At 40.9% G+C, this 27,010-nt stretch overlaps 1 protein-coding gene across 1 annotated transcript in view; it reads left to right on the forward strand.

Moving 5' to 3' along the window:
- CNTN3 (contactin 3) overlaps positions 1-27,010 on the forward strand; it is a 313,770-nt gene that overhangs the window by 274,458 nt on the left and 12,302 nt on the right. The window contains exons 14-20 of the mRNA XM_060163886.1: positions 1,050-1,167; positions 2,012-2,170; positions 2,270-2,419; positions 4,576-4,646; positions 5,596-5,830; positions 8,757-8,872; positions 21,087-21,270. Coding sequence (XP_060019869.1) covers positions 1,050-1,167; positions 2,012-2,170; positions 2,270-2,419; positions 4,576-4,646; positions 5,596-5,830; positions 8,757-8,872; positions 21,087-21,270 — 1,033 coding nt within the window. The remainder of the gene's footprint in view (positions 1-1,049; positions 1,168-2,011; positions 2,171-2,269; positions 2,420-4,575; positions 4,647-5,595; positions 5,831-8,756; positions 8,873-21,086; positions 21,271-27,010) is intronic.

Genomic DNA, 27,010 nt, shown 5'->3' on the forward strand with positions numbered 1-27,010 from the left:
TGACATCTAATACCTGTTTCACAGACACTAGTTTTCTCACCCATCGTCCAGAATGAAAATATGTACAGGTGTACTGTTCTCAGCTTATAAACCCAGCACTAAACAACCTAACTTAAGGATTATTTTATGCATTTATTAATTGCAGAGTTTTAGAGCTAGGGAAAAGAGTGACTATCTTGAAGCTTTTATTTCCAGGAGAAGTAATGATGTGAAGAATATAAAATCTCGGGCATTTAATGCTTTTAGATACTAACTGATCATTAGAATCAGCTAAAGCTTCTTCTCTTTCTAGTCCATTTCGATTTAACTGTTCTGGGATGTGGCCTAGGGATTTCTGGTATGGTTTTTTTGTTTGTTTGTTTGTTTTGCGGTATGCGGGCCTCTCACTCTTGTGGCCTCTCCCGTTGTGGAACACAGGCTCCGGACGCGCAGGCTCAGCGGCCATGGCTGATGGGCCTAGCCGCTCCGCAGCATGTGGGATCTTCGCGGACCGGGACACGAATGCACGTCCCCTGCATCGGCAGGCGGACTCTCAACCACCGTGCCACTAGGGAAGCCCTGTGAGAAAGCTTCTGAAGCTTTTTAAGCTTCAGAAAAGTGTTTCAACCATGGTAATCCCCTTGTCGTGCTGCCTTTATCTCCCGCCAGGTACCGAAATGCTTCCGTCTTCTTCTCGGGCAGATAATTGCAAAGAGGATGGAACTAGAGAAAAGAGTTGAGCTGGTGCCGAGCAATGGATATAAAAAGAAGTGTCACCCTAGTGAAAGTAAATAGACTCTGAGACTGTAATCTCTGCCCTTATTTATCTTTGAAACCATAAATGCCCAGGGGAAAGCTTGTTGTTCATTTAGCTACAGAAACCTATGTCTGCAATCATGTATGGTTTTAACCTGTTTTTATTTCCATACTTTCCATCGTAGCAATCTTGGAACCACCTAGGTTTTCTCTCTAAATTTGGGTTTTATTCCAGTGGCGTTGTTGGCCATAGCCTTCGAGAGTCTCTGTGTTTTCAAACTAATAATATGTTCATTACCTGTTTTTTCCAACAGAGTTCGTCAGGCGATTTAATGATCAGAAACATTCAGTTGAAACACAGTGGGAAATATGTTTGTATGGTGCAGACAGGGGTGGACAGTGTTTCATCTGCCGCTGACCTCATAGTAAGAGGTAAACATTAATGGCTCCGTGTGCTTCTTTAATTTCGCCTCTTAACTGAGCCTTTCTAACTGAAAAACCATGATGAGATAGCATATGAACATGTGAGTTATATAATATTGATTTGATCCCCCTGCCCAAATAGACCAGAAGATGTGAGAATAAGGATGGGTGCTAATTCAAAGAAATAAAAATCTCAACTCTGTCGCTCCAGTAGCTCTCACTGTAATAAGCATTCCACAGCTGCTGTCAAGCTGATGTGTTTTTGAGTATGTCATTAATACAGCAGTAGTGTTTAATATGAAAGAGAGTAGCGATAGTGGGGGTGTGTGTCTGCTTCCAAAATAAAATCATCTAGGATTCCTGAGATCATCTAGGATTCCTGAGAAAATTTGCCAGTCTGAGCTACCGGCCAAAGTACTGATTTGCTACTGAGCTGAAAAATCACCCAGCGTGCATGGTAGAATAAAACAGCTCTGAATTACAAACTGGGAACTACAGAGATGTTCCAGGAGATTAAAGAAAAAGGTTTCGCACCCGAAGTAAAGGATATTGAATTTGGAACAGGGCAGGAACCCTGCTGAATAGAGGGCTCAAAGAGCAGGTTTCATTTGCAGTTGTGGAGTATTATGCCTTTGGAATTCATGGTTCAAAATGCAGATTTAATATCTAGCAACAGGAATGTGAAAGAAAAAAAGTGGAAGTTTTGTTGCCAGGTAAATGTCCTCTTTCCCTAAGTGCTTTTGAAATTGGGATCCGTTGAAGGGGTCCAAGTGCTATGGGGCCTGTTCTTCACATTGGTAGAAGAGAATGACGTTTATGGAACTGCTAAATATTGTTTGCATTTTTGCCTTAGGTTCACCTGGACCACCAGAAGACGTAAAGGTAGATGAAATTACAGATACAACAGCCCAACTCTCTTGGAAAGAAGGTACAGACAACCACAGCCCAGTTATATCCTATTCTGTCCAGGCACGGACCCCTTTCTCCGTGGGTTGGCAGACGGCCACAACAGGTAAAGGGGGAGAGGCAAATGCCACTGGTACCTATGTATGGATTTCAGGTCAACCTTAAGACATGCAGACGTTTACCTCTCTGAAATATTCCTTTGTAGTGCCTGAGGTCATTGATGGGAAAACACACACAGCTACGGTAGTCGAGTTAAATCCATGGGTGGAATACGAATTTCGGGTTGTAGCCAATAACAAAATCGGAGGTGGAGAACCCAGTTTACCCTCAGAAAAAGTAAGAACTGAGGAGGCAGGTTAGTGGTTTTTGTTTTCTGAGTCATGGCTTCATAGGTTTTTCTGGGTGTGTATTTCCACTTCCCTTGCGCTTGATCTCCAGCGTCGATAATGCATTGTCGCAATTATCTGAACTATCTAACGGCAGACTGGCCATATGGCATTTGTCAAAAGACACGTGTAAGTGATTCTGATGTAGTGTGACATTTGCAAGAGTTCAGTCCATCGTCAGCATTCATTAGTGCATGTAGAGTGAATATGTTTTTGTCACTTAAGGTTATAATTACTATCTGATACAGTCACCCTGTTAACAGGGGAAGTGCTGTTTTCATTTATAACAAGCATTGACAAATTGGTAGGATAATGACTTCTGGGAGTTCAGCTGCTAGAAAATCTCATTCTGCCACCAAGCATAAGCGATTGATGAATAGGTATATTTTGGCCCCTTGAGTATTAAATTAAGAGAGAATTATTGTTAAAATTTTCCATGTGGGGCAACTATTAATATTAACCATAAGACTCTTTTTATAATGCTAAAAATAGCCTAACATTGAAACTGCAAAGTAGAAAGTGTACATGGTATCACGTTATTGAGGCATCAGAGAGGACTTAAGACTTTCCTTTTCAGAGTCCGTACTATTAATTAAGACTAACTAAAATTATGTTTGAAATACAGCCAATATATCACTTTGGAACAAAGCCAAGATAGAAGTCATGGAATACATTTCAATAATTTTAATGATGCTCTTTTACACGGGACAATGCATATAATGTTTATGCCAGGTATTGTGAGAAATCGGGGAGCCATGTCTGTCTTGGTGCTCAGTTCATTTATTCACACAGCACATATTCAGGAAGTACCTTCTGTGCACTGAGCACTTTCTAGGTACAGTGGGTACAGCTCTGAACGCAGCAAAGACCCATCTTCAGGGAACTTACGTTCTAGGTGTGTCATGGGATTTATTAAGCATAAATTTCTCAGCATAAAAGCCTGTGTGAGGGTTCATAAAGATTATCTCATAACGGGATTTGAGGATTTAAGTATGGGTCATCTGTATATAGAGGCAATGTTGTTCTGAGAACTAAATCTGTACTTGAAATGGTCACAAGTTAAATGTTCATGCTGACGTGGATGGACCTAAAGATTATCATACCAAGTGAAGTCAAGTCAGACAGAGAAAGACAAATATCACTTATATGTGGACTCTAAAAAAATAATGATACAAATGAGCTTACTTACAAAACAGAAATAGACTCACAGACATAGAAAACAAACTTATGGCTACCAAAGGGGGAAGGAGAAGGGCAGGATAAATTAGGAATTTGGGATTAACAGGTACACACTACTATATATAAAGTAGGTAAACAACCAGGACAACCAGTTCCCTGTATAGCACAGGGAACTATATTCAATATCTTGTAATAACCTATAAGGGAAAAGAATCGGAAAAAGAATATATATGTGTGTGTATATATGTGTGTATATATATATATATAAACACTGAATCACTTTGCTGTATACCTGAACAATTGTAAATCAACTATACCTCAATTTAAAAAATCGCTTTGAAACTGGGGGAAGAAAAATGTCCATATGGGATTGATTTATCATCATCCCTGATGAATCACTTTTTCTTGTTTTATTAACCTTCACACTGAGTCATTGTTTTCTTACTGTTTGAGATATTTTGAATATTTAATAATTTTATGCAAATATAAAGCATGTGATGATCTCCCTCAAAGATATATATATATATACACATATATATGAACACACATATATACACACATATAATTGCATATATACACCCACGTGTGCACGTGCACACACACACACGTGTAATGTGCCAATGATCAAATTATTTTAAGTATTAAAAGTAAACAACAGGGCTTCCCTGGTGGCGCAGTGGTTGAGAGTCTGCCTGCCGATGCAGGGGACACGGGTTCGTGCCCCGGTCCGGGAAGATCCCACATTGCCGCGGAGCGGCTGGGCCCGTGAGCCATGGCCACTGAGCCTGCGCATCCAGAGCCTGTGCTCCGCAGCGGGAGAGGCCACAACAGTGAGAGGCCCGCGTGCCGCAAAAAAAAAAAAAAAAAGTAAACAACATTGCGTCTTCTTTCAGATAATTATTACTAGATGCTAGCAGGGTTTCAGTCTTTCTTTCTAACCTTGCAGTGCCGGAAGTGCCTCCTTCAGATGCCAGTGGAGGAGGTGGGAGCCGGTCTGAACTGGTGATCACCTGGGATGTAAGTGTCTGCACAGCGCCTGCCCCTCAGGGTGACGCCCTTCCCACACTCATGGCATCCTGGGTGGTGCTAGTGGTGGTGGCTGGAACTAATAGCCAATAGTTTTGAGTGTTCACTCTGTGTAAATCATTGTTCCTAGCATTTTGAAATTTTTTTCATTTTATCCTCGCAACATTTTTTAGGTGAAAGCACTAAGGCATAGAGATGTTAAATAATTTGCCCGATGTCATCTGGCTGGTAAACGTAGGGGTGAGAGTCTAGTCCTGGCTGTTTACTCTGGAGCAGCACCTCTGGAGCTGCTCCCCCGCTGGTGATGCACACGCCACTTCTCCAGCCAGGGCTGCGTCCTAGCCATTCTCTCAGCCCTTGCTTTAAGTCATAATTAGGAAAAATATTAATTAACAAAGCAGAAGGCACTAGAATTGTCTACATTATTTGAAGATGTGGATGGAAAAATAAGAAGTCGAGAGATTATGGAGTGTCAATAGGAATTTTTGGCATGATGCAAATACAGGTTTGAGTTTAATATATTGTTTTTATTTCCTTTTTTAAAGTTTTACTCTTGCTCTGAATTATGTCAATGTGTAGTTTTTTTCTATAAAATCAACATTATGGATGAGATGATTTTTATTTGATTTAGAGATGCAGGATTTCAACTGAAAGTATATCTTTATTATTCAGAACTCAAATTAGGGCTGCAAGATGCTCAACAATCTGAATAATTTAGGAAAATTCCAGTTAGTTATCTGATGGCTATGAAAGAGTGGCATATGTTCATTTAAAAGCAGCTGACTGTCCCCCTGACCTTTTTCTCCTTTTTTAATCCAACCACTTAATACAATGTGGATTATTATTTGATGGCTTTTACAAAAGACTCCGCATTAGAGCTGCATTTATTTTTGCCTTGCTCTCGTGTGAAAGCGTGAGTTAATATGCCTTTCCTTTACAGCCAGTCCCTGAAGAACTACAGAATGGTGAAGGTTTTGGATATGTTGTTGCTTTCCGCCCTGTTGGAGTAAGCAACTGGATCCAGACAGTGGTCACATCTCCTGATACCCCAAGATATGTCTTTAGAAATGAAAGCATCCTGCCATTTTCACTGTATGAAGTTAAAGTGGGTGTTTATAATAACAAAGGTGAAGGACCATTTAGCCCAGTGACAACAGTGTTCTCTGCAGAAGAAGGTATGGAAAGGCTATGATTAGACAGATGGTCTTCAACTTAATGATTTTTTGACTTTACAGTGGTGTGAAGTGAGACACATTTCAGTAGAAATTGCACTTCGAGTTTCTAATTTTAATCTTTTCCTGGGCTAGTGATACGGAGTAAAATGATCTCTCAGGATGCTGGGCAGCAGTAGCTACAGCGCCTAGTCAGCCAGACAACCACAAGGGTAAACAATGGATATACTTAAAATTATTCTGAACCATGCAACCGTTCTATTTTTCACTTTCAGTACAGTAGTCAATAAATTACAGGAGATACTCAACACTTTATTGTAAAATAGGCCTTATATTAGATGATTTTGCCCAACTGTAGGCTAATGTAAGTGTTCAGAGCCTGTTTAAGGTAGGCTAGGCTAAGCTTTGCTGTTTGCCATATTAGGTATATTAAATGCATTTTTGACTTATGATATTTTCAAATTAAGATGTGTTTATCGAGATGTAACCCCGTCACAAGTCAAGGAAGATCTGTATGTCAGTTCCACACTTAATCAGCCAATTGTGCTCCAAAAACCCATTTGGAAGTTCTTTGTGACTTCAGGTATATTTCTTGAAAGGGGGAATGACTGAAGTCATAGTTACTAGTCCAGGTAATAAAGATCAACCATGCTTACTTGAAGTGTGAGACTCAATGGGTAGTTAGAGGGGGTAATAATTAGTTAAAAATATGCTTCTGAGGAATATATTGAGTTCCAGTCTGTGAAGCAGGAAGCAGCACAGCCTTCTACAGCTTTCTTTTCTGGGAGGTAAGATTAAGATATTCTTTTTGAAGTGCTGTAGTCTGAAGTTTTATAGTGGTTCCTAGACCTGAGAAAGAGGTTTAGCAGGTTGGAGAGGGACGACCAGAAGCCTGACGTTGGGGAGGTATGGAATATGGAGGTTTGTGGATGGGTTTCACCAGTTCTAGTCGGTATAGATTCATACATACTCCACTCTGGACTCACTCCCTTTCTCTGCCTTTCTGTCCCAGAAAGTAATAGTAAAAATAATAGTAATGTTAGGAGAATCCTATGAAATTGCCATTTTATAGGTCAAAAGCAGCTGAATATTGGCTATCTCATGCAGTTCTAGCTAGTTAGAATGGCAGGAGCTAGCATGTATTAGATGCTTACTATCAGCCAGACCTTACCTAATTTGAATTTTCCAAGGAGGAATGACAAGTAGGTACTTGTCATTTGTTATTTCCCACTTACACAGGAGAAAATGGAAGCTTGATGAAAGAAATTAATGAACTTGCCAAAATCCATACAGACCTATTGAGCTAGTATTTTAACCCCGGGCCTTTGCTCTTCAGTAGTTTGAGCTCACGAAATATGATTTCACAGTATCTCCTCTATCCTCCAAGCCTTACAGTAAATTGAGAAAGTGGGTCCACAGTTGTCATTCCTGAAAACAGTAAGGAGGCTCAATTTTTCATCATACTGTCACCTCCTATGTTTGTTCTCTCTTTTCCCACTGAGTTCTGAGAGAAAAAGGGAGCAGGATTTTTAAATTTTTTGCAAAACCAAGAGCTTTTATATTCATAGCCAGACCCCATCTCCAAGAGTTGCTGAGAAGGATTATCATTACAAGAGCAGGTCAGGAGTCTGAGGGGTGATGACAATTCAATTAACCAGGGAGTTTGGGTAGACGGGGTTGGGGGCGGGCGGCAGCTGGGAAGGAGGGATGGCCAGAGCCTTTTAATATCTTCTTGCCTCCTGCACTTTCCTTCTCCTGTTTCCATTCTTGCCACCACTGATGATTTGGTTAAAGGTCTTTCTGTTCCAAATGTCAGAAACTGATTTGACTTGTCTTTTAAAAAAGCAGGGATTGGGGCTTCCCTGGTGGCGCAGTGGTTGAGAGTCCGCCTGCCGATGCAGGGGACACGGGTTATGCCCCGGTCCGGGAAGATCCCACGTGCCGCGGAGCGGCTGGGCCCGTGAGCCATGGCCGCTGAGCCTGCGCGTCCGGAGCCTGTGCTCTGCAGCGGGAGAGGCCGCAACAGTGAGAGGCCCACGTGCCACAAAAAAAAAAAAAAAAAAGCAGGGATTTATTGGAAATATACTCGCACCTTTCATTGAATCAAAGAGAGAGGTAAATAGCAAACCTCATGAAGAGCCTTAATCAGAGAAGCTCTGGGCCCTCAGAAACCTAGGGCTTCTCTAGGGCACCAGGGCTGGATTGATTGGCCTCAAGTCTTCCTCGTTTCTCCAAAGCACATTTCAAATTCTCAAGAGAAAAAAATCTAATAGGCCCATCCTTGGACCAGGGGTCTATCTCAGTATGCATCAGCCATGGCCAGGGGGCAGGATCCTTTAACGTAGAAATGGATGTTGGGGGAGGATGCATCTCTGCTCAGAGCTCCTAAGAGGGAAGAATCGCTGTGAGATCCATGAAGCCCCGAGAGTTCTCCATTACAAAGGGGATTTCCTCCTGTGTACGAAGCTCCGTGTGTGTGTGCTTATCTCCTCCAGAAGAGTACAAGATCTCATTTAACTTTGCCCCTCTTGTGGGCCTGGCTAGACAAGGCACTCACTAAATGCTTATTGAATAAATGAACTCTGTAGACCTTGACCTTTATTTGGAAAAACAAAAAATAACCTAAAATAAGTAGCACTTGTGGGCATAGAATTTCCCATAGGCACTGTGGGACGGAGAGGAGAGAAATAATGATGGGGGGAAAGTAGGATGCCAAGAAGGGAGTGCTAGAGAGGGAGCAAGTTGCCCTGGCTGTTCAGCAAGGAAAAGCCTGTGGCTGTGATGCTGTCTCTTCCTACGAAATGGAAAGTGACCAAGACATGGTTCATGTTTTCAAATATTTTTACAGAATATTTTACATGTTCAAATATGTTAAAATGCTTTTTTAAAAAAAATAAGAACTTCAATATATTTTTCTGTTCCCAAATAGAGCCTACAGTAGCTCCATCTCAAGTTTGTGCAAATAGCTTGTCTTCCTCAGAAATTGAAGTTTCTTGGAACGCTGTTCCTTGGAAGTTGAGCAATGGACACTTACTCGGCTATGAGGTAATGTCTTTTAAAATTAATTAGCTCGTGTAAGTATGTTGCCATGCTACCTTGTCTGCTTTCATTTAAGTCTTCTTAACAATGACATCTTAGCTAAAGTCTGACTTTTGTTCAATTTTATCACCGTATTGTTCTGTGTGACTATCAAAGGATATTGACTTTAACTCAACCAGTTGAATGAAAGTGACTTTAGTTGAGGTATAAAAGAAAAAAAAAATAAAATGAAAGGAAATCCTGTATACTGTGGGCCTAATCTGTAGCTAGTTTGGCTAAAAAATAAGAGTGAGATCGAAACGTAGTATTTAAGTTCACTGGGTATATCTGCTAATAGCTCTTCCAGTGCTTTGTCTTATTTTCTTGGTGGCCTTGCTGCTTCTAGGCTCTAGAGAAGTCAGCCTTGTAGAATGTAATTCTTGCCTTCAAATCATTGCCTTTGGTGAAATAAGATGAAAGGTCTGAAACGGCATAACTCGAGACCAAATGTAATGAAGTTCGGAATAGGCCACACAGAAAGTGGTTGAGGGATGAGTGACCTTGAAAGGTTTCATAAGGGTAGTAAGGTTTAACAGGACTTCAAGGAAAAAAATAAGTAAATGTAGAGAAAGTGGAAACATTCCAGACTGAGCATGGCACATTGAAAGAGTGGAAGGAGTTCCACCTGCAGCAGGTGGTTCCTGCAGGGCAGGTGATGGTAGAAGGGTACAGCGGGGCCAGGTCACAGACGGCTCTGAATGTTAAGAAGAACCATTCTGGACTGGGCTCCATGTTTAGGACGGAGCAGTTAGAGAAAAGTGGGAGCAGTTGAGCTGAGAGCTGACAAGATAAAAAGCGAAGTCTTAAGAAGGTTTCTGTGACGATGAAACTGTGGTAGCCACAGCTGTGATTTCACCCCGACCCACAGCTATCTTCTTAGCAAGCTTCCCTCCTGCTTCTAATTCCTGATTCAGTGGCATATTTACATGTACGTGTTTGCAGTACAGGACCGTGTACCCTGCCACTTGCCAACATAACCTCAGTGACTGCACGAGGGTGGCCACTTGCTCAAAGGCAGCTGACCCATGGACAGTTAAGCTGAGCTAGTCAGATTCTTTTTGTGTGTGTGTGGTACGCGGGCCTCTCACTGCTGTGGCCTCTCCCATTGCGGAGCAGAGGCTCCAGACGCGCAGGCTCAGCGGCCATGGCTCACGGGCCCAGCCGCTCCGCTGCATGTGGGATCTTCCAGGACCGGGGCACGAACCCGTGTCCCCTGCATCGGCAGGCGGACCCTCAACCACTGTGCCACCAGGGAAGCCCTAGTCAGATCCTTGTTTGAAGTATTGAAGCAAGCAGCATAGAGGTTGTGTTTAGTGAGTATAATGCAGTGATATGTCAAATTTAGGGCCCAGTTCAGACTTCCCAAGTGAAGGCCATGGGCAGATAGGACAAAGCTGATTTACAGAGATGAGATGGAGCAGACATACTTCCATGCAGCCCTAAAGGATGGAGGCGACAAGGACCCATGGAGCTTAAAGAGCAAAGTAGAAGAGCTCTTTGACAATTGTCCAGTTCCTGAGTTGGCTCTTCTCTTTCTCCTAATGTCACCTTGTCCTCCTTTTCAGCCATCAGCTCCCTTTACATTTGAACTTGAGAGAGTTCCTGGTCCTTGTAACCAAACAAGCAGTGACTCGAATAAATTAAAGTAGAGAAAGGATTGGCTAGAGCAGTGGTGCTCAAAGGATGCACCATGGGCCACCTTCACCACAATTACCTAAATTTTTGCTGAAGATGAGCCCCCAGAATCCTCCCTGGGCCCACTGAACCCAAACATCTAGGGGTGGGTGTTGTGGATGTGCATTTTTAGTAAATACCCATAGGGAAACATCTTCCTGCACACGTATGTATAGGAAGCCCTGGTCTTGACAGAGAACCTGATCACAGACGGAGCTGTCCAGACTTAAGGAAACCGAAGTGATACTGAAGAAGCAAAACACCACATAAATCCAGCAGAGCAACTTGATCAGCATCTTAAAGGAAGCCAAGAACACTTGGATGGAAAATTCCTTTCATTCCCTGACAGTGAGTAGAAGCAGTGAAAGATAGTGGGCAACCAATAGTAGCTCCCCAATGATTAGAGAAATGGCATTGACAGGAATGGTAAGTGGGATGGAAGGAACACAGAGGTAAAGAAGCATAATCCTGAGGTCAAACCTGTGCCAGACCCCAACTCTGCCACCCACTGTGCTGGGAGAGTTACATCAATTCTGTGAGCCTCACTTTCCTCGCTTGCAGAATGGGAACAATGGGCCTAACCTAATTAGGATTTTGAGAGGATTGAATGAGATTAGGCACATGCGCTTCTCACAGTTTCTGGCTCATAATAATAAGTAATGAATAAGTGTGAGCCATGTTCCAGAAGAATTTTGCAGACATTAATTTATAGATTTCTCCCCAGTAACTATTCTCAAGCAGTTCTTCGACTCCAAGCTCTTTTGCCTCATGAGAGTTTGTGACAGCTATCAAGATGGGGTTGCCTGTGAGATCCCTTCCTTCCTCGCTTTGTTTCCAAAGCTCAAGCCTGTAAGGAGATTATTTCATGGATCCTAGAGGGTGAAGAGAGAGAACATGCCACAGAGGAAAAACTACAAGAGAAATTTCAGGTGGCCTTGGAGGAAACGAAGATCTGAGGCTTACAAAATCTCGTGGGTCCCACAGCTTTTGACCTGGCAGTGCCCAGGTTGGTGGCCAGACCACAGAAGGGAACAGCTGTGCTTCCCACAGTCAGCAAGGACTTCTTATTCCCCAAGCATGGCAGAACTGCTGGGCCTAAAGGGAATAAGACCAATGTAACAGTAAGTTATCTTGGCCAGGCTTTCAGAAGGGAGCCCCAGGAGTGACTGAAGTGGAATTTTCCATTAGCTGAGCAGGATATGAAATTCAGTGTTAAATCAAATTTACTTAAAGAAAATAAATGAGCACATGTTGCATCCCTCCAAGAGCAGACTGAAGTACACATCCCCCATTCATAACTTTGTCCTTTACAAACTGTATGATAGGATCATAATTTCTGACTTGGTTATAGCTTGTGAAGTAGTTACGAGAAATAAGCAAGAGACTATATAAATGGGCTTTGTGGGCTTCCAGGCACCACAGGAATGTTACCAGTCCCTGGCGATGGTTCTGACAGCTTGGCGGCAGGTAGATTTTAGAATATATCAGTGTAAGCTGATCGTGAGTCATCCAGATATGCATACTCCCTAAGAACGTAGAATTATACCACTGTGGCTCAGGTCAGGAGAGAGAGGTTGATTGAACAAGAGAGAAAACCAAAGAATCCCAGTAGTGCCACTGTAGTATCTCATGAAGTCCACACCATTTTGGAATCAGACAAACCTGCCTTCAAATCCACTGGGACAGGATATAAGCTCCACCAGCGACAGGGGATGCTGCCCGTTTGTTCACTGATGTATTCCAAGTGCCAAGAGTTGTATCTGGCACGCAGGAGGCAGGCAAAACGTTCATGTTGATTGAATGAATGCAATTTTGGCTCCATTATCTTACTGCTATCTGGCTTTGAGCACATTACGAATGCTCTCCAAGGCCCAGTTAAAACAGTAAATAACTCTCAGCATCACTGGAGAAACTTTAAGTGACATGAAGCAGCCATTGTGAAAATGGCCCAAAGAGACTTTGGGAGCTTCTCCTTTTCTGTTTTGAATATTGGGCATTGGGGTAAGAGTTCATTGAAAGGGGAAATTTGAAAACCAGTGAAGTAATACAGAAACACTTAGCACAATCTGAGTATGGGACTCAATGCTGTTGTTTGTGTTGCTACTGGTGTTGCTCTTAGGTGGGGGGCAAAAAGATGCGGAGCGATGAGCATATGGGACTTTGCTCGAAATTAATGATGACGTCTTGACTATCTGTGTAAAGAGTACCAAATTTAACATCCAAATGGAGGCTGAATACAGTATTGAAAGGAAACAACTAGTGAAAGTCTGTTCCCCAAGTGCTTGGTATGTATGAAAAGAAAGAAACAAGCTCAGGAAAAGGTATACTAATTGGGGCAACTTAAGAAATAATTTATATAATTATGCCAAGATAAAACTATGTATTTTCATAGTCTCAGTAATGATTTAAACAGTAACCTGGAAGAATAAATGACTTAGCAGAGTATTTAACTCTCAGGCATGTGGCTAACTTTCTGGGTTGCAGTTTCCCCAGTGTGGCTTTACAATTGTTAATAGCACCTGCTTCCCTCCCGTTTCATCATGTGCCACATGGCGTGCTGAGCACACATCATCATTAGTATCTAGACTCATTTTCTTTCTGATTTAACCAAGTAGTCGTCGAGCAGCTCATTTCCCTGGGCTCCAATTTATTTCATCTTCTAAGCCACAACACTCAGGCTCAGATCTTTTCTTGTGCCCTTTGCATAGGAACAAGAGATACGTACAGACAAGGTAAAGAGGATGCAGATGATTTAAGTTCATGGGTAGTGGGTGCCTGAGGAACAAAAGCTCCAAAGTTCTAGCTTGGTATATACAGTCCATTTCTTTAAAGTCATTTTGTGTCTTGAGAAGATAAAACTTGGGAGAATGACCTTGATAAGTGATGGAAACAAAAATCTATACTTGTGAAATACTACCGGTAAGCATATTTGTGGGACTGTTGCAGGAGGGGGACCCCTTCCAGGGCCTGAGAGTGGGCTCTTGTCTAACACTCAGAAGTGAAGTGTCCGGAGAGACACGCGTGCTGACAAAGCAGAAGACTTTATTGGGAAGCGGCTCCTGGGTGGAGAGCAGCAGGGTAAGGGAAGCCAGGAGAACTGCTCTGCCCACATGGCTCAGTCTCGGGTTCTATGGGAATGGGGTTAGTTTTGGGGTTATCTCTGGACAGTGACTTTGACTCAGGGTCCTTCCTGGTGGCGCGTGCATCGCTCGGCCAAGATGGATTCCAGCGAGAAGGATTCTGGGAAGTTGGCAGGACATCTGGGCTGGCATCTCCTCTTTCCTTGTGACCTTTTCCGAATTCTTCCGGTTGGTGGTAGCTTGTTAGTTTTGCATTCCTTACCAGGACCTCCTGTTGAAGATAACTCATGCAAGCGGTCACTGCGGTGCCTGGCCAGGGCGGGCCATTTCGGTCAGTGTTTCCCCGGGAGTGGGGGCGAGGGGGAGTTGTAGATTTTTTTTAAATGTTTGGCAGCGAAATAGAACTTGGGTAGGGAGGGAGGGGAACATAGTAGATTTATTTTTTTTCATGTGTAGCAGGGGAACATAACTAAAAATGTGTACAGAAGGCCAAACTAAAACTTCACTGATACCTCTATCCTACCTCCTGTTCTAAACAGCTGTACAGCTCCTAACGTTTTAATTAGAATGGAAAAAGACGTCAAATATTTGAATACTTTTTTGAGAATACGAAAATTCTACTGGAAGAAACAAAGACATATGGAGAGAGTCTAATTCCTTACTATCAGACAGAGAATTAACTTCACTCTAGAACGAGTCACATGTACGTAGGAAAATTGGATAGAGACAATTCAGGTCCATATAAATAAACAGGAAGGCAGCAAAAATGAATTGAGTAAATAAAATGCAGACTTTCTGGAGGTGGTGGAAGGATTTGTTATGCTGGAGAGAGCAGGAAGTATGTGTGTGAGTGAGAGCCACCCAAACAAAGCTGGGTTTGTTATTAGGCAAATATAGTCCCTACCAGACTGGCTCAGCATTGAGGGATCCAGGGGAGTAAATATCCCAGCCTCTCTCTCCTCGCACCAGCCCGTCTCCTGGCTTCTCTGTTTCTGAATTCAGGTTCGCTGCTCTCCTCTCAAAAGCCAGTACTCAAGAGACAAGTGCTGGTAGGAATGGAAAAGTGGCTTTATTCAGGAGGCCAGCAAACTGGGAAGATGGCGAACTGGTGTCCAAAAACCAACTCTGAAGATTCTGCTCGACCATGAAAGTTTTTAAAGGGAGAATGATTTGGGGAGGCCTTCAGGGTCTTCATTTATCTTCCACTGTGTGCAGACTTTCTTCTGATGGGTTGGTGGTGAGGTAAACAGGGCTGTGCTCCAGGAAACTTGTGCTCAGGCTGAAGTTACCATCCTCCACGTGGGCAGGGCCCTTAGTTCCTGCAGAAGAACTCAAAGGTATTGTTATGTATATTCCTTGAGGTGGAAGCAGGACCCTGCGCCTCCACTCCCACCCCATGCACTATTATTTCTTGCCTGCTTCTCCTTTGTTTCTGTATTCCCTCCCTTCCCTGATAAGCAGTTATTTGAATCCTCCCTTTGGAACTCAGGGTAGGTCACGGAGGCTAAATGAAGCCTATTTCCTGCAAACAAGAAACTGGGTATACAGAAAGGATTTGTACTGGGAGGGCCGTACAGGGTCCTGCTCCATTTCCTCTCCATCCGGTGAGAAGCCAGAGGGTCAGCAAGTTGGTATGTAATTCACATCGGTCAGCCCTCCAGGGACTGAGAGCTAAGTAAAGAGTAGGAGATAGATCTGGATGTGTCTTTTAAAACCTGTCGAATGCATTTGCCTGCCCGATATTTATTGAAATGTGTTCCGTCTAGCAGCTAAGATGAAATATTTATCTTCCTGAAAATCTGTAAGTATACACAAAATTATTTCAGTCTATTCTGACTAAATACCTGTACTTTAATGGCTAAAAAAGATGCCATTTTTCAATATATTATTTTTATAAACTGCATTTCATTTTAAGCTTAAGTGAAATCTCTGATACTGTGATATGAAGGACTCCTCACAGCAGGGACATTTGTTTTTGGAATAACCAAATTACTTGCAGAAATAGAGATAACATTTTAAATCCTGACATTCCTCAAGTTTATTTCTGTTTACTTACCGAGATAAAAAATATATTAGCTTGTGAAAGGGTATTACGGTTCTGAAGAAAAAATTATTATCAAGAAATTGGAGTCCCAGTGTTTCATGGGCACATAGAATATTAGGACTTGAGTAACTAGCTTGGTGAATTAAGGAAAAAAAAAATCTTCCTCTCTGCTCTATCCACAAAACAGTTCTGACACCAAAAATGTGGGGTTTTTCGTCTACACCAACCAGTTCTCTGACACCAGCTGGGGGTCCTAAAATTCAATTCAATTTTGATCCTCTGTACCTAGAGTTAGCTTCAGATCCTATAAATTGAGGGTTCAGTCCCACAAGACTGCCCTGCCCGCCCCCACACACACACATCAGTTGCCAGGCACAAGTCCAGCCCTCCACTGACCAACTGAGGGGTTCCCACAACCCCCTCCTTGGGTTTGATAACTTGCTAGAATGGCTCACAAAACTCAGGAACGCACTTTACTTACCATTATCCATTTATTGTAAAGGATACAACTCAGCAACAGCTAAACGGAAGAGGTGTGTAGGGCAAGGTATGTGGGAAGGGGCACAGAGCTTGCATGCCCTCTCCGTGCCCTCCACTCTCCCAGCACCTCAATGTGTTCACTTACTTGGAAACCCTTCAAACCTCTTCAGTTAGGTTTTTTTTAATGGAGGCTTCACTGCATAGGAACGATTGATTAAATCATTGACCGTTAGATAACCAAATCAAAGCAACCTCCAGCCTTGTGTCAGGAGGTGGACCTGAAAGTACCAACCCTCTAATCACAAGGTTGGTTACCCTGGCAACCAGTCTCCATCCTGAAGGTATCCAGGAGACCGCAGCCACCAGATGTCTCATTAGCATACAAAAGACACTTACCGGGGCTTCCCTGGTGGCTCAGTGGTTGAGAGTCCGCCTGCCGATGCAGGGCACACGGGTTCGTGCCCCGGTCCGGAAAGATCCCACATGCCGCAGAGCGGCTGGGCCCGTGAGCCACGGCCGCTGGGCCTGCACGTCTGGAGCCTGTGCTCCGCAACGGGAGAGGCCACAGCAATGAGAGGCCCACATACTGCAAAAAAAAAAACCACACTTACCACTTCTGAGATTCCACAGGTTTGGGGGGAGCTGGTGCAGAGACCAAATACATATTTCTTATGTGTCTCTGTGGTGGGAAGAAGGGAGGCATTTTTAAACTGCCTGTGTTTAAATCATTCAAGAATTCACCAATATTGGGTACTTAGTGTGTACAAGCTTCGACCCAAGCGGCAGAGCTATGGTGATGACCAAGACAAACCTGCCTCCAGAACATGATTCCACCTTGGCATTCGCCCCTCCTGCTGTTTTCTGTGCCAAGGGATGCAGTTGCTGGCACTGGCGCACACTCGCACTAGCGAACCAAGGCAGGGTGACCCGCTACTGATGGAGAGAGTGGCCTGTGTCTCTCAGGCTGGGTGATGAAAAACAATGTTGAGAGCCACAATTCAGTCTTAACCACCTTCTCCTTTGGAGTTGATTTACCTTTTATTTTTCCTCCCTCTGAACTCAGGGTGAATCTGCAACATGAAAATATCTGCGTTTCTTCAGTTCTGGAAAATTCTGAGACATTTTCTCTTTCATTGTTGCCTTTTCCTTAACCTCTCCTTCTGGAAGTCTGGTTGGAAAATGTCATTCATCCTCAGTGTTTCTTAACTTGGCTTTCATAATTTTTCTTCCCTTCTCCGTGTTCTGGATTTATTCATTCTGTCTTCTACCTTGCAGTCTTCAGCTCAATCCTAGCACTGACTTCTTTTTTACTATTGTATTTTTCAGGTGTCAGAATTCTACTTGATATTTTTTAGATTCGCCCCATCTTTTTTCTTCGTCTCCTATTCTTGCATTATAAATTTAGTCCCTTCTCTGGTAAATTTGAACATTTTAAATAAACTTATTTTAAGATCCATGTCACCTAAACGTATAATAGGCAGTCCCCTGTGGTCCAGTCTGCTGACTTTCTTTCTTGTTAGCAGGGTTCCTCATGTGCTTTGTAATAGTTCTCTCTCTGCTCATCTTTTGTAGATGCTGCCTTCATGTTCTGACAATGTTATATTAACTCTTTTCTGCACAATTATATTTTCAGAGTTTGTTCCTTCAGCCTGGACACGTTTCCTTTCTTCATCCCTGTATTGTGGTTGTGCCTATAGAATCCGTATTAGTGTGGAGTTATATTCTGTCCTCTCAAGTGTAGAACTTTTACCATTTAAACCCAGAACACAACTGAGAGGAAAAATGGTGTCTTTTCTTCTTGGCTTTTTCTTCTATTTAAAAAAAAAAAAAAAAAGACTATCTCATATAAATATTTTTGAACAAAATTTTATAGAACGTAACTGATTTATTACTTACATAATAAAAAATATCTATCCTTGTATAAATATTTTTGAACAAAATTTTTATAGAACATAACTGATTATTACTTGGCAATATATATGTCACTGCTTTATTTCTTTATGCTTTAGTTATATGCATATTTATTCAACTTTTAAAGTAAAGCTATTTAAGAAGATTGTATAATAAGTTTGAACTAATATCATGCTCAATTTTGGCACTGACTTTCTCTATGATTAAATATTTCCAATACCTGTCAGAAACTAATATCTAAAAATAAATCTCTCATTCTGATACATGGAGATTGGTTAAAGTACTTCAGAAACAAACTGCTATCAAGAGCTTTCAGACACCTTCTATGAACTGATTTATAAAAGATAATCCGTATGCTAATTGAAAATTATTTTTATTTCTTCTTTAAATCAGTCTCCTAAGGAATGATTTCTTAGGCAACTTATATTGAAGTAATTTGAATACAGAAAGAACGGCGCATGGATGGAAACCTAACAAGAGGCCAGTGTGTATCACAGGATGATCTTGATTGAGTTACTTGAGTTCTCCCTGCCTTTGCCATTCCATTGTTGAGTGACAATTCTTAAAGCTCATCATTATGTGATCTCTTTCCCAATCTATGCTCTATCCTAGGCCACAAGTTTTCAGGCTGACTACAGTGTTTTATTATAATTATCGATTGTGTCATTCTTAGTTTCATAACTAGACAGTGTTTTAAAGAGCAGGGAGCGTCTTATCATGGTGGTCATCTAAACCTAAGCAGTACCTCCGCTGTTTACAGTTGGTGGATTTAGAATGTTTGTGAGTTTTCGGTATCCATTAACAATTTACGGGGTGTGGCTTTATAAAAGACAGTTTGGCATGTGATCCTTAATTAGTGAATAAAATCTATGTGGTTTTCTTTGATAATGGTAAATGGTATCTGTCATATCTGTGGATGTGTTTTGCTAATTTATATTTGATGCTTTAAAGCTGTAGGAGGTGCATATTCAATTCAGTCCTAATTATTTGGGTTTACGTCCTCCTTTCAAGGTTTTTCTGAAGAATAATAACTTCTTTCCAGGGAAAACGCACATATACACATACATGAGCCCAGCATTTTGCATGAATTTAAGGGGGCCTTGATATCAATATAAATATACATGCATAATATACACACACATATATACATGCACATATATAGGGAAAATATTGATCTTGCATGATATTAATATGCTAGTTTGGGATTATTATTGAAAAACCTGAGATTTTATATTTTGCTGTTAATCTTTTTTAAAGAAATAATTTTATAGTTGCTCATTTTTTTAAAGTAACTTTAGGTGTATTTTTCTCAGAGGCCTGAAATGGGTTTACCCTATGCAACCCATAAACACGTTTTGTTTAGCCCACAGACAAATGGGCCCAACTCTAAATTTGGGACATTTCACATTAAAATCAGGATTTTTGCTTTCTTTTAAAAAAAGACCTGTAAACACTGGGTCCATCTTCCCCCCATCGACCAGAGCTGCGTAGAGGCTCCATTACGAAGATGGAACGTGTCTGTCTCCTTCGCCGCAGTTCCCACACGTCTCTACTGCCTTCATGACTCTGATGGCTGAGCATCGATTGCCGTTTTCATTGTGCTCAAGCAGCCGTTTACTTACAGAAATTATAGAAATGGTTTCCTGTTTTCATATTTTGCTATCGAAGTAGATAAATGAAAGTCAAACCAAAAGGGCAAAGACTGCAAGAAAAACAGGAAAGTGCCTATTTCTTTCTTTGTTATTTTTAATAAATTTATTCATTTAATTTATTTATTTTTGGCTGTGTTGGGTCTTCGTTGCTGTGTGCAGGCTTTCTCTACCTGCGGTAAGCAGGCTTCTCATTGCAGTGGCTTCTTGCTGTGGAGCACGGGCTCTAGGCTCCCAGGCTTCAGTAGTTGTGGCACACGGGCTTAGTTGCTCTGTGGCATGTGGGATCTTCCTGGACCAGGGCTCGAACCTGCGTCCCCTGCATTGGCAGGCGGATTCTTAACCACTGCGCCATCAGGGGAGCCCCAAGTGCCTGTTTCTTTAGGAAAGTAAAAAATATGTACTCAGTCTGTTTTATGTATTTGTGTTACATGTCCAACCCCTGCTTTAGATGGTCAGATGGTGATATCTGGTCTCAGCACGAGGAATAGTTGCACTTTTCATGAGCCATTTGTTTGGTGGTTTTGTTGCTGTTTTTATTTTATGAAGGATCCAAACTGTCTAGCGAAGCATAGTAGGACTTTATAGCATAAATCGGAGTTCACTGGGGAACATGTCTTCTTATTGTATTTTTCTACTTTTATTTCTTTATTTTGTCAAATACGCTCAAAACATTTTTATACTGTGAATGTATATATCTTTATAAGCAGTCTCAGGTCATTTTGCACAATTCACAATAATGAAATACAAGTAAAACATTTCAATATATCCATATATTAACCTATGTTACCTGCCTTCCTGTTCTCTGCAGCAGCTCTGCCTACTCGGGGGTCTTGGTGACACTTGGCCATCACTGTAGGACGAGCCAGTGGCCAGCTGGCTTTTCAGTGGTCTTTGCTCTGACAGGTCCCTTTCTTCACAGAAAGCATCTTCACCATCCGTCAGAGTTTAAGCATAGCTGTCAGCCTTCCAGCGTTGAGACTGAGCCAGGTTGATTAGGGTCTGGGAAGGAGAAGCAGCTCACTCTCTTAGAAATGCAGATTTTTTTCCCTTCATTTTCCCATTTATAAGGCTATGGGCTAGTAGCATGTAGCACTTACTGTCTCTGAATTTATCTGGTTTATTTGTGTACTTATTACCTGTCTCCCCCAGGAGTCCCTTTTCTTTCACGTCTGTGGCACAGAGCCTAATGTAGCACCTAGCACATAGTAGGTCCTTAAAAACTACTTGTGGAACAAATGGTAAAGTAAATAAATTACAGTGCCCATTTTAATAAAAATCACTTAATTTAAAGGATGCTGTTTTGTCAGTCCTTCTCATCCTTTATGTTTTCTGTCCACCAGGTGCAGTATTGGAATAATGGAGAAGAGGGATCATCGAGCAAACTGAAAGTGGCAGGAAATGTGACATCGGCCAGACTCCATGGCTTGAAGAGCAACTTGGAATATTACACGGCTGTCCGGGCTTTCAACAGCGCTGGTACCGGTCCCTTTAGTGCCACAGTTAATGCAACCACCAAGAAAACTCGTATGTATCTTGTGATTTTTTTAACGTCAAAAAAATACTTTGCATTTAAAATGGTAGCCTTCTTTATCATTTTAGATGGACAACACAAGTCAGTAAGCCCAATGAATGATGTAAACCCAACTCCAATCCCTTGTAAACTCAGAGGCACACATACATGTCTTCCTGATACCCCTAAATCTTCAGTTAGAAACCCCATGTGAAAATGAATGTGCATCTTTTGAAAAATTTTAGAGTGGGCTGTTTAGTCACGTCCATCCACTTTTCTTTTAAAATGTGATCAAGCTAATTGGTTTATTTCATGTATTTTTAGTTCTCCAAAGCTTGAGGATTTTTGATAAGCATGAATAACTTAAAGTTCAGGCCAAAGAATCAAGAGTGATGTTTTTCTTCTTTTCTTTCCTACTTATTCAAAAGAGGGCAATGTACAATAAAAGGTTACCAGCCAAAGATGTTGCTTCACATGAATACATGGATATTTTAAAAAATCTGACCAGAGATGTCAGTCAGTGTTGCCTTCAAAGCTGTGTCTTTGTTAGCTGTGTATTCACAGATACATTCACAGGCACCAATTATGAGCTATATATTAACCTGGCTTTAAATTAGGCTACAGAAAAATCAGTGATTTGCAATTTTGTAGTCTTTCACATATATTTCCATGAAACTGATAACAGCAGTGTATATTTAGTTATTGTATTGTATTGCTACTTTCTCACAGTGCAACCATTTGAATTACTCTTGTCATCATCATCGTAGCTAATAGCAATTAGAACATTTTATGTTCACATGCTTTACATGTATTCCCACACCTAAACTTCATACCTACCACATGAGGTAGGTGTCGTTTTTACTTCTTTTTGAAAGATGAGGAATGTGGGCATGACAGGATTAACTTTAATTTTAAAACAATGGTGCAGTAAAACAATTTTTCTTCTTAATTTATTTTCAAAATTAATTAACCCAGTAAAAATGTTTTGTTAACTGGCCCTATATGGGAATGAGACAGTTATTGTGTTTGACTGCCAGTTTCATTAATGCATTTCTGTTTCCGTATATAATTCCCAAACTTTCGTGAGAACGTACGTTGGCTGGCTAAAATTGCTAAGAACAACAATAGTATAAAATCTAATTTTATTACTAGTGTTATTTATGGGTAAGTTAAAATATATATAAAACACAATTCTACTATGGATTTTCATTAACCAGTGTTCATTTGATCAGGAAAGTTCATATTTTTACCTTTGTATTATCTATTGAAAAGAGAATTTGGAGAGAAAGTTTAGCAACCAAACATTTTAATCCCTTTAAGTAGCATATATTTACAAGCAACCAACTAATGTGGTAATTAATTATCCTTCACTAATTATTAGGAGAAGCCTGACGCCATCTCTTATAACACATGGTTGGGGTTAGACCAAGGAGCGTGTCGGTTTGCCAGTAAACTGAATATATTCTGCGTTTAGAACTTTTCGCTAAATATATTTGGTATTCCCAGTGGCGCTTCTGAATTAGTAAGATTTAAATATACATAATTATTATATGTTCAAAGCACAGCATCAATCAAAAATTCTGATTGCACTGATGCATGCATACAAGGTTATCTGGCTCTTTCCTCCGACTTAATAATTGATGTGATTACTCGCTAAGAAATTATGATTGTAAAAGACTGTGTGACATCATCATGAAATCAGTGAAGAGCTTAGTGAATTGGTTAGACAGAAGGAAGAGATTGATTATAAATCAATAGGAATTTCATGGTAATGTACAGTGAGTGAAATAGAATTATAAAAAAGCACAACCCTTTAAAATTTAAAGATAGCATATAAATACCCAATCTAAATTAGGAATTTGCAGGTTACAGTAATGATGGTGATTATGATTTTAATGACTAACACTTACAGAGCAATTTCCAGTCTCTGTTCTAAGTATGTTTCATGTATTGATTCTTAATTCTCACAGCAACACCGTGACTTGGAAACTATTAGTAGTCTCACTTTAGAGACGATGTGGAAGCACATAGAGGTTATATAACTTTCCTGAGATCACAGAGTAAGTAGCAAGAGAGCCATACAAACCCAGACATAGTCTTAACCGCTGTGCTAGCCTCTCTTTCAACCATATAATTCGAATGTTCATGTCGTATATAACACCGGTATTTATTGGGTTTTTACTCTGTGTTTAGGAAGCAGGTAAGGTGATCAAAGATAGACAGGACTTCTGTGCTCATGGACCTGGAGTCTCATGGGAATTCCAGTAATTGAACAAAATCCCCCCTGCAAATGATACATTCCTATCGCCCCAATTTAACTGGAGTCTGCATGTGGGGCTGTAGGTGTTATTAAAGAAAGGTTTCCTACTTTGAGTGGGAAATTCATAGAGATAATTAAAATCCCTAACTATTCTAAGATTGTGTATAAAGACTATCGTTAAGTTTTAAATTTTACATTCATAATTTTTCTAATGTACCAAAATACAAGTAAGACAATCTTTGAAAACTATTTCTAATATTATTTTACTGGCAGCTCTTAATAGTCATACTAACGTTTGACACGGTGTTAGCTTCAAATCCTAGTTACAAATTTTAATAAGGCTTTTGTGATTATCACTATGAAGAGAATTATTGTCATGCTTCAGGCATAAAGGACGAAGATAACATCTTTGAGTCTTTGCTTGCTATCTGTCTTCCCCTCTGGATTGTAAACTTTATGGGGAAAGAGTCCCTCTGTGTCTGTTCACCCAGCCCCAGTGCCCAGTGTGGCACTGGGAGCCACTCATTAAATGTTCAGTGGGTAGCTAGATGGATGAATGAAATCTAAAGAAGCAGGCCAGCCTGAAGTACTATTATTAATCCATATACTTCCTCTTGACTGAACATGGTGAGTTCAGAACACTTACTGGAGTCCTTCACTGTCTTACTTAAAATGTGCAAGTTTCATGTGCTTGTAATCATGGAATTCTGTATGCGAGGCTTTTACATCCATACAGATCTTGGGTGATATTTTTGATTAATGTAAATAATACAAGGATTCTCAGGTTAAGGACTGTAGCTTCCATTAAACACTTAATTCTTGATATCCAAATACTTGTGTTTTTTTAAAGCATTTCTAAGTTAAACACTAATTAGCCTCTTTAAGTAATCAAAGATGGATTTTTGTTACTTGCAACCCAAAGAGAGCTAACTCTTAAGAACATCTTTTATCTAAAGGCACTGATGAGGAAAAATTGCAGATAGCATATAAATGACGAAATGGAACGGCTTCTAAAAGGAAACATACTGAGAAGTTTATGTTCGGAGATTGCAAGAAAGAATGTGGAGGGCAAATATTCTGCTTTGAATGACTGAAAAGTCAAGTGGTAATCGTGGCTTTCAGTATGGATAAATTTAGCACTCAACATCCTCAGCAATCACCTAACATCTCAAATTGATTATTTCTAAAACTAAGTTCTTTAAATCATCCACCCCATTTAAAACCTGGCCCTTCTACCCTATCAATATTCCCCATCTTGGTAAATTCAATCCCGTTATTGCAGTCGCTCAGCCACAAAAATTTGGGGGTCATCCTCAACTCTTCTGTTTCTCTTATACCCTGCACCTGGTCCAGAATCTGCCTCTTCTTAAGGCATTCACGGCAGTCGCCCTGGTACAAGTTGGTACAACCCTCACATGGATCAGGGCAGTGGCCCTTTATCATTCAGCCCATCTGCCTTTGTCTCCCTTAGGCCAGAGTGGTAGTGATGATGTTGCTTCTCTGCTCAGAACCTTCCAATCACTTCCCATCCCACTGCAGATAAATGCTAAATCCTTAAAATGCCCAACAAGGCCTTTACAGTCCATCCTGAAATCCTACTTAGACTCATTTCCTACTATTTTCTACCCGCTCCTTCCACCTTCCTTTCAGGGGCTCTGCATTTGCTGTTCCCTCTCCCCCGAAGGCTGTTCCTCCAGATGCCCAAGTGGGACTCTCCCCCATGCTCACATGTAACCTCAGTGCCACCTGACCGCCGTATGTAAAAGTACAGCCCCTCATTTCCCGACACTCCCTGTCTCCTTTGCTGCTTTATTCTTGGGCATCGCACTTCGAGCCACCACCCATGCTATAGCATGTTCGTAATTATTTTATTGTTGTCTCACCAGCCTGCTTTGACTGAAGGCCACACTCCTTCAGGGCAGAGATTTTGCCTATTTTCCTCATTACTCAATCCCCAGAGCTCTATCTTCAGTGTCTCAGTACTCACAGTTGGTGCCCTGTAAGTATTTATTAAACAATCAAGAATGTCTTCATCTCTTGGCTCTGGTCCATGATGGCGTCATTCTCACCAGGTCCCCTCTTCAGAGTAACAGTATTGCCATTAAGCACCTCAAAGCCTATTCCTGTCAACTAAACATGCTGGGAAAAGGGCCAGCTCCTTCCTCATCCCTCCACTCAGAGCCAAGGAGGGGTCTTGGCTCTTCTAGAGCCAGGCTTTGTGGCAAGTAGGTGGAAACCCTAGATTGGCCTGGCCTGCATCACTTGCCCAGATTCTCCCCTAGAACAAGAGAATCCTATTTTTTAGTGCCTTCACCAATGATTATACATGAGTATCTACTTGAGAAAATAGTGATATTACATGGTGAAATCAGTTTTTCACTTGAGTGTTTGCATTTCCAAGTGGAATGTTCATCCATGTAGGTTGAGCCAGCATTAATTGTCTGAATTTAAGGAAACCAATTAAGTGTGTCCTCAGGAAATGAAAAGGAAATGTGAATAAAACAAGCCCTGAAACAATGTGAGTCAATATTTCAGAGGTTTTTGATAAAATGAATATTTCTGCCTCAAACACCTAATGTAGACGTTTTCAAGTTTTCAAAGGTACGATTTCATTATATAATCATCCACTCTAAGTTAAGAGTCAGGTACATATCAGTACAAGGTTTCCCAAATTTTAGATGGTGATCTGCCTTCTCAATTTTTGCCATTTCTGTGGGCCTTCTCTGCTAAGGTGTACCTAGTATTTTTTCTTAAAAACTAACTTACCATTTTTACTTATATAAACCTAAAGAAAATGGAAACTAATTTCCTGAGTATGAAAACCAGTATCATTGCCATAAGTAGATGTTAACAAAGTAATAATTAAACAATGAACAATGCCAATAATAGTAAATATAATGAAAAAATAAGCTGTTCTCCATTTTAAATATTAGCAACGTGGTCTTGCCTATTCAGACAACTGAACCTGCTTCCTCTTTGTTTGTGATGTTAGGGATATGAAAAGGGATATGAAGGGATATCTGAAGGGATATGAAAGAGCTAGTAGCCCCCAAATCCAGCTTTCTCTTGAAACTAATGGGAAGACTAAAAGGGAATTAATTCCTCCCTAGGTGACTAAATGTTATTTGTTGGCTTTTCTGTGTGTCACATACCACAGATATATGTCACCCACTCGTGTTTGTGTATGATACGCCACAAATCACACATACAACATTAGAATACACTGTTTACTAATAATGCACATTCTTCAGATTTAGAAGGGTTTTCTTTTCCTGTCTGTGGACTTCAAGAAAGTGATGTCTGATTTTGTAAGCTCTGAAGCAAGATAGCAATACAATATTGAATTTAATCAGAATCCAATTAGGAAGTTTCAGCTATTATAGAAACAAATACTTACTTTGGCCAAATGTATAAATCTTATGAGCTTTAGTTTGTAGGAGCTTTGGTACTTTTGTCCACCTTGCCCATGAATTCTCTAGAAGCTTGTAAATGTT

This window comes from Lagenorhynchus albirostris, chromosome 10 (genome assembly GCF_949774975.1).
Source record: "Lagenorhynchus albirostris chromosome 10, mLagAlb1.1, whole genome shotgun sequence".
NCBI lineage: Eukaryota > Metazoa > Chordata > Mammalia > Artiodactyla > Delphinidae > Lagenorhynchus > Lagenorhynchus albirostris.